Below are 8,121 nucleotides of genomic sequence, written 5' to 3'. Positions count from 1 at the left end.
GAACACACACACACACACACACACACACATACACACACGTTTGAAAAACCATCCATAATCCATTCGTCACATTTGCACTGAAACATGCAAGGTTTAAATCTCAGTCCTGTCATACATTTGTGCCTACCACAGCATTAGCACTCAGTGCTGTCATTTCAAAATCAAAAATGCAGCCTTTCGGTAATGTGAAGACTTCTGGAAGCTCAGATTTCATTAAAATGAAGAAAGTGTTACCAGCTTGAGTAGAAACAATTACTTCTTGTATTCCTTCCTTCCTATATTTCTTTCATTTTTATCCTTCCTTCCTTTAATTCCTCTTTTCCTCCTCCCTTCCTTTCTGTCTTTCCTTGCTTTTCTAACTGATGGAAGTATTGAAAGGCTTTGGAAAATAAGAGAAGACTGCGACAAAGTTAATGGTATTTGTTAAGACAGACGAGTTAAATGTCTTCAAGAGGAATGTATCTGAAAAAGGAATGCAATGCTTGTGTTAACATTGTACAAAAACTCGCTCCAAAATTTGTAAATGGACAACCCTCCACAATCTATACATTCAGGCACTGAAAAAAATAACATGCCAATTTGTAACTAAAAAAGGTTAGTTGCACCCAATTTCCCTTAAAGGAGCAAGGGAACTGAATCCTTAAGGTTGGCATTCCTGCATTATTCTACTCAGTAGTAAGGTCATGTGCTCCTCCGTCTCCAGCTGAACGCTGAAGTGATCGCAAAGCACCCAGAAGCGCTCTCGGTGCTCATCCTGGCACAGATGTCTTATAGGACCAGTGAATCTCTTCTATGTGGGTGCGTCGCTCCTTTGTGGTCTACGTTGGTTTACCTTCCTGTGGACCCCATGATGTCGCAGTTTGAAGGACCAGTTTCCTGGACTCACTCTAGCTTCCTGAACTCAGTCTTGTAAATATATGAGGGCTTTACAAAAAAGCTAACTTGAACAGCCATACAATGGCTAAACATAAACCATATATCTACTATTTTTGAATTCTTCTCTACTTATTAATACGAGTCCTCAATCTCGGCTTGATCATCTTACGTGATTAAGTCTGAGACCTTTGGAAGCGGCGATGGGGTCCAGGTCAGCGTTAGCCACTGTCAGAGGAAGTGTGCGGGGCAGTGGAAGGGGAGCGCCGCCGTCTGGAGGGGGTCCAGGAGCGTTCTGAGCCCAGTGAAGCGGGGCGGAAGCGGTGCACGAAGCCATCCAGGAGGTCCTGCTGCTGCTGAGTTATGGCTTGGGAGATCAGACAGGGCAGAGCCTGCAGGCTGCCGGTGACTGCGTCCAGTTTGTCCTCCAGCGTGCCAATACGCTTGTCCAGCTCCTCACTGCGTTCCTGCAGCTCTGACACCAGGTCGTACATCACATTCTGTGTCTAAAAGAGAGCACAGAGAAAGAGTGAGATTGAATGAAATCAATCAATATCAACCCATCCATCCATTTATTCCTACATCTTATTTAGTTTAAATATTTGGTTTCCCTTTATTTTGATGGTCTCTTTTGAACATTCTGTTGACTATAATTAGCGTTGCACCTACATGTCTAGTACTAACTCTCATTAGAGTGTTAGTCAAGTATTAGTAGACTGGTAGGCTTAGAGTAAGTTGACATGTAGTTGCAAAGTTACTTATAGTCAGTAGAATGTCTGTTGGGGGACCACAACACAATAAAGTTAGCAGATATTAAGCAGACACTCTACTAATACTCTAATGAAAGATAGTTGACACATAGGTGCAACGTTACTTAGTCAACAGAATGTTCAAAAGGGACCATCAAAATAAAGTGTTAACATTTTATTTATTGATCTACCTTAGTACTACCCTTTAGAAGAAACTCGTATGTTTCCCAGAAACCAAAAACAGGTACAATTTACCCAGATCATCAAAAGTTTCATACAGCCACTGTTGGAAAGGGTTAAAATTTGCATAAGACACTGTAAAAGCAAATCATGAGCAGGACATGGAGGATTTCAGTGGGCCGTTTAACTGCTCAACGACAAACACGAACAACAACAACAAATTTCCAGGATGGCGATTCATCCAGGTAATGACACAGCATTAAGAATCAAGTATATGTAAACTTTTGAGAGAGTTATTTTTATAATTTAGCTATTATTTCCAAGGCTAGTGTATGCTGGTTTGATGCTGCACTAGCTGGTTGACTAGCATAGCCATTTACATTAACCCTTTGATGCGCAAGCTATGGATACCCCCTCTAATGCACAACATGGGTCTAAAAAGACCCGTATTCATTTCCTATGTTATTTCATGCATGGCTCGGCATTTTTTTGTTTCACCTTTTGAAATCACTTTATTTGAGCATTTTCTATTTCATGATCTATAAATTTCATGATTTATGAATATTCAAAATATCTTGTTTTCAATTATCACAAATTCATATTTTAATATTTCCTAGGTTTTGTGTAAATACATCAAGTTTACACACATGGGTCTAAAATGACCCATCTATGCAAACGTGATAAAACAAAAGAATAAAGAAAACTTTTTGTTAAAATAACCATTGTCACAGTTGTTTAGATCAACACATTTACTGTAACACTTGAAATATGTTTATTGGCCACTTTGTCACGCATAACACACATATAACCGATAACACTGAAATTGAACTGTAGTGTAGTGCAACTGTAGGGGGGATCTCCCCGCCACCAATGTGCAGCATCCACCCGGATGATGCGACAGCAGCCATAGTGCACCAGAACGCCACCACACGACAGCTTATGTGACCGATAGCATTGATTTATGACCACAAATAAAAATTAATATGGAGGTACTGCCCAGGTAAGGTTTCTGCCCAACAGCACCAATATAATACTTGTATATATAACTTTCTATCGCAACTTTTATTTTGTTGACCTAGCTAACATTAGATAAAATAAAATATGTCGACCGCAAGCTAGCTAATAGTATTGGACATGTTTCTCTTTTGCACTAGTAATGGATTTCAAGGTCAAGGTAACCTTAGCCTAAACGTTCAAATTTTAGGCTATATCTAGATGTCTTTCACAAAATATCAAATATTTTCTGTGACAAAAAATGTATTAAATAAAACTTACATGCATGAAATATACAAAAGCAGCCGTGTTGAATTTTGAAATGTGTGGCAGGTGAATAGTTTTCTGCAGTAAATATATTTATACTATTTATAAATATCAAAGGTTCCTATATGGGTCATTTTTGACCCATGTGTGTAAAATTGATGTAGAAATACAAAAACCGTGTTTGTTTATAAAGTAAGAAAGGGAAAATAAAAATAATGATTTGTGGAAATCAAAAACAAGATATTTAATGAATACCTGGATTAATAAATGATAAAATATATTTATTTCAAATATTCAGCAAAGAAACATGAATACGGGTCTTTTTAGACCCATGTTGCGCATTAGAAGGGTAGTGAAACAAAAACGATTTTTTTTCGAAAAGTAAGAAAGGAAAAATTTAAATAAGGATTTGTAATGATCTAAAACAAGTTAATTGAGGAATACCTGGAATACTGAATGATGAAATTAATTTCTTGCAAAGATATAGAAAATGAAAACTCAGTCGGGTCTATTTAGACCCATGTTGTGCATCAAAGGGTTAAATGAAATAAAAAACTACTTTTTCATTACTTTGAGTTTCATTTTTTAAGACGTTAACATGTTGGTATCTTTAAATACTGAAATACTGGAAATAAAAAAACCCGAAACTACAAAACTAAAACTTTACTGCAAACAGCTAAATTAAAAAGACAAATCGAATACTAAATAGAAGCAAAAAACAAACTTTTTTTTTTTTATTCAAAACAATGATAATCCAAACCAGGATCCCATCAAATATAGATAATATCTTTCATTTATCATTTATTTATTTCACATTTAATTAGATTTTCACATTATGAAGCCTTTACCGTACCTTCGCCAAGTCCACCAGAGTGTTGGCCTGGTCATTAAGTTTCCTCTGCTCCATTTTCACACTGCGGAGCCTGGGAGGAGGCAGGGTTATGGAGGGATGGGGGGGGGTTGGGAGGAGGGGGACGTTAGGGAAAAGTAACATATTCCTGTCAGGAAGACTTGATAAGGATGAGGGATAGAGAGAGAGTGGCCTGCATGCAAGCATTCACAGTCCTGTTTGCCATACCAGTCATGCAAACCCAATCTATGAAATGTAAAGAAGAGAAAACTCTTAACTTAACGTTCAAACATGACACATCTCCTTTTGCCCCTGCAGGCACGCGTCAACCATTCACAAAAAAAGCCATCCGAGAGCCTCGTTTGTGGATGAGGTCAAAGGAAGTGGCAAACAGCTGAGGTAGAGGTATATGTGACACCGCTGAAAATGCTTGTGAGAATGGCATTGCTTGCTGTGGGCTTGCTTCTGAACAAAATTTTAAAAGAATGTGTTAATGAAGTTTTTTTTATTTGTGCCATAGCAACTATGAAAGAGTACAGGGATGACTCTGACCATGAGGAGACATTGTAAGAAAGGCTGCCTTAATATCCTGCCCGTTAAGTGTCGTAATTAAAAGAATGCGAGTCTTCCGCTCTGATTTGTCATTCATTAGCTAAATGCCAAGCTTTGAAAAATTTTAGCTTTTTTTGTCTTTTCAAGTTTAAGGATTTATTTTGGAACATCCAAAAATAAAAATCTGGAGATGCAGGACATGGCCAGCATTCTTTCTAATGCAAAAACTCCATATCATCTTGCATCAAAGCCCTGGATGACCCTAAATGTCTTTCGCTTAAGTTAGTGACTGTGGTGGAAGGGAACACGGCATCAACCGAATACATGCTTTATCAATAGACACATTCTATAGAGGTTAAGTGCAAGACTATTTAATGAAAGTCAATCTTTAAAGGTGCTGTTTCTAAATGCCCTGAACATCCTGTCCCACATACTGTGCTTAGTTTTCCTCTGGACACACGAGGTGGGGCTATCAATGCAAGTTAATACAGAGATTTACGCTTTTGAATAATGGATTTGGTGCAAATGAACAAATCAACAGTTCCAAAGATGCTTCTCCTTCAGAAGGTCACATAAAACCATACAGCATTAAGTAATGTTGCATCTTTTTCATTCTAGACTTAGAATGGAGAGAAGCAATATAGGTAACCAAAATCGGCATTCAGCTTCCGACTCCATGCATATGAAACAGAGACAGGGAAAATGTGGGGAGAAAAACACAGAGGACAAAACTTACTTCTGAGCTCTGCAGTGATAGAGCAGAACGAAGACAAAACACAGTTTAAGTTTAGAAACCACAACATATACACAACATGTGAGCCATTACACTGCACTAACCATAACCACAAGGTAAGGGTTTGGGGAAGGAGAGGGGAGAAGGACAATCATCACATTACAAAGAATAACATGCTGACTGAGGCCCCATCCACACTACTGCGTTTTAGTTTAGAAACGGAGAATTAAAACGAATACGATCTCCGTCCACACCAGCGTTTTAGCTGCGTATTAGAATTGATCTCCGTCCACATTAAAACGACTGAAAACGCGGATCACGTGACCGGCATTCACCAACACTGGGCATGCGCGTGCCGATGTAAACACAACTTCATTGATAAAATTATCCCACCATGCTCTGGGTTAACCCCAAACCGACGCTCCATGTACGGTCAACGCCGCCGCTGCACACGGGAATTGTCACAGATCGCTCGAATAATAGCTTGACTTCGGCGCATGTAGGCAGTTATAGCATTGTAAAATGCAGAATTTACTTGTACAACAGCTGCTAGCAAAGATATACGCCATGACTGATGACACCCAATCATAGAGCCGAGCGTGAGCCTCTACTACGTCATCGTTTCTGAAGTCCTCCGTTTAGACCCGTCTACACTAAAACGCCCTCCGGACATTCAAAACGAAAAACGGATCGGCAGCGTTTCTAAACTTCTCCGTTTTGGGTCTCCGTTTTTGCCGTTTTAGTGTGGACGGGAGGTGCAAACGTAGCAAAAGGTCTCCGTTTTTAAACGAAAACGCAGTAGTGTGGACGGGGCCTGATTCTCCTGAGGTGGTTCAGAAATCAATCCTAATGTCTTTGACACTTGATTGACAAGAACTTATGATGCAATATGGGCATCAATGATTTTGGTAACTGGATTATCAAATACCTTCCGCTTCTTATTTATCATGACTTTAAAACATATACAACAGTTCCTTTAAAAAAAAAAGACACAAAACCAAAACATTCAAAACATGAAAGAGTAGTTTCTCGAATTAGTGAAGACAAACAAAACATACAGTTGAACAGCCATTATAAATGTATATCCCAAATGACCACATTTTAACTTTTAATCATACTGATCGTTCAAGGGACAATTAATCATAACTGCAGTTTATCATCAATAAATAGCCTGCAAAAAAATCTGAAGTGTATCAACGTTTTGCTTACTGGTGAATGGCCTGCAAGAACTTGCGCTGATGTTTGCGCACTTTGGCATGATCTATCTTCTTCACTAATTTTGTGTGTTTGTAGATGAGCCATGTTTCCCTGAGTACATTGGCAGCTGTGTTCTTTACCTGGGAGAAATAGATGAAAATTCAACATTACTACAGAATTGCAATAAATGACCATTATCATTATCATTTTCCAGAGAAACTTGGAAAGTAAAAAAAACAAAACAAAACAAAAACCATCAGGATTGGTTAAAATATTTGTTTTAATAAATACTCTTATCACTTACTCGTTTACAAAGTTGGGTGTCCATCATGAAATTGTGGACGTGTTTCTCAGCTTTTGTCAATTCTAACTTTCTGGCCACCACCGCGACTACAAGTGCAGTGCAACCAGCTCCCTACAGGAAGAGATCATTAATAGGATCTGTTTTCAAAATAAATATTAACACTCAAAATGAAAAAAAAAAAAAAAAAAAAAAGAATTTCACAAATGCAAACTAAATTCTATTTGAAATACTACATTTAAATATAATTCCTTTTTTAAAGACATACCATGATTCCTGTAAGAAGACAGACCCCTTTCCCACAGTATGTATGAGGGACCATATCTCCATATCCAATTGATAGGAAAGTTATGGAAATTAGCCACATAGCGCCAAGAAAGTTACTAGTGACTTCCTGTTTGTCATGATACCTAGAGTAGTAAGAACAGAATAGGCAGAGAATCTTAATCAGGCTGTGGAAAAAAAGGCTAAAAGTTTCATTATGAACATTTTGCCCATCTGCCAAATATATGTAGAAATAGAATTGGGTAAAATTAAATCTCAACATCAGTTCTTTGATTATTTTTCCCCCAATAAAGACAATGATGGAAAAACCCCCACAAACTAATAGAAAAATGACCAAAAGCAGTAAATACCGGACAACATCTAATATTATTTTTAATATTTACATTTTTGACCATACAACATTCTGTACCTTCCCAGAATCAAAACAAAATGCTCAATGTTCTGCTGCAATATATATAAAGTGAAAGCAATAATAAATGAAGGAATGAATGTATAAAGAAAGAAATAATACGATTCAAAGTGTTTAAACATTTATGAAAATTAATAATTCCTTTAAAACACAAATTATTTTGTGTTTTCAATAGGAAATTAAACAACCAGCCCAAATGGTCAAATAAATCCTCAGTTACTTTTCACTTTGCATATTAGCAACGCTTGACTGTGAAATGCAGTCCACAAGTCAGTGGAATGATAATCCAGATCAGCTATAGAAATGTTTAAAAATCCTCCGAGACTAATTCACATGACCTAACTTATTGGTCCCAGACTAGACTATTGCTAGCAGCTCATCGACATATCTGCAGGAGGTTGAACTTTCACCGGCCTGTCAAAGAGGAGCTAAGCACAGGTCAGAAGACATTTATCTGCATTTAACACAATGGGAACACTTTTGATGAGGAATAACAAAACAAGGCCCAGGCTCTTCAACGGTCATATTGAGTGAACGAAAGTGACCCACAATATTAATTCAGTGTCTAATCAAACACATTTATTACATTAAAAAAAGTTAAATGTTCCTCAATATCCCATACTCAAAACACAAGAGATGACATGCCACCATCAGTTGCACCTGTCTACAGCACAATCCAACTCTGTAGTCATGCTCTAAGAGCAGGAGCATTGTAATTGTTTTGTTATTGTT

General features: G+C 37.7%; 1 protein-coding gene across 6 annotated transcripts in view; it reads right to left on the bottom strand.

Annotated features, from left to right (window-relative positions):
• Positions 1 to 405: 405 nt before the first annotated feature.
• Positions 406 to 8,121, bottom strand: part of kcnn1a (potassium intermediate/small conductance calcium-activated channel, subfamily N, member 1a) — a 31,296-nt gene continuing 23,580 nt past the window's right edge. Inside the window, exons 5-10 of one of the 6 annotated variants that reach the window (XM_056235420.1) lie at positions 6,964 to 7,105; positions 6,699 to 6,809; positions 6,407 to 6,534; positions 5,201 to 5,209; positions 3,916 to 3,985; positions 406 to 1,379 (exon numbers count right to left, since the gene is read on the bottom strand). In XM_056235420.1, the coding sequence (XP_056091395.1) occupies positions 1,095 to 1,379; positions 3,916 to 3,985; positions 5,201 to 5,209; positions 6,407 to 6,534; positions 6,699 to 6,809; positions 6,964 to 7,105 (745 nt within the window). In that variant the 3' untranslated portion in view covers positions 406 to 1,094. Of the gene's footprint in view, positions 1,380 to 3,915; positions 3,986 to 4,015; positions 4,378 to 5,200; positions 5,297 to 6,406; positions 6,535 to 6,698; positions 6,810 to 6,963; positions 7,106 to 8,121 lie in introns of those variants that run through there. The other 5 variants (XM_056235421.1, XR_008803943.1, XR_008803942.1 and 2 more) reach the window with 5 other exon arrangements.

Source organism: Rhinichthys klamathensis, unplaced genomic scaffold, assembly GCF_029890125.1.
Source record: "Rhinichthys klamathensis goyatoka isolate OS25496 unplaced genomic scaffold, OSU_Roscu_1.1 h1tg000422l_1, whole genome shotgun sequence".
NCBI classification, from domain to species: Eukaryota; Metazoa; Chordata; class Actinopteri; order Cypriniformes; family Leuciscidae; genus Rhinichthys; species Rhinichthys klamathensis.
The sequence above is the reverse complement of the archived record's forward strand: the minus strand, read 5'-3'. Positions and strand labels throughout refer to the sequence as shown.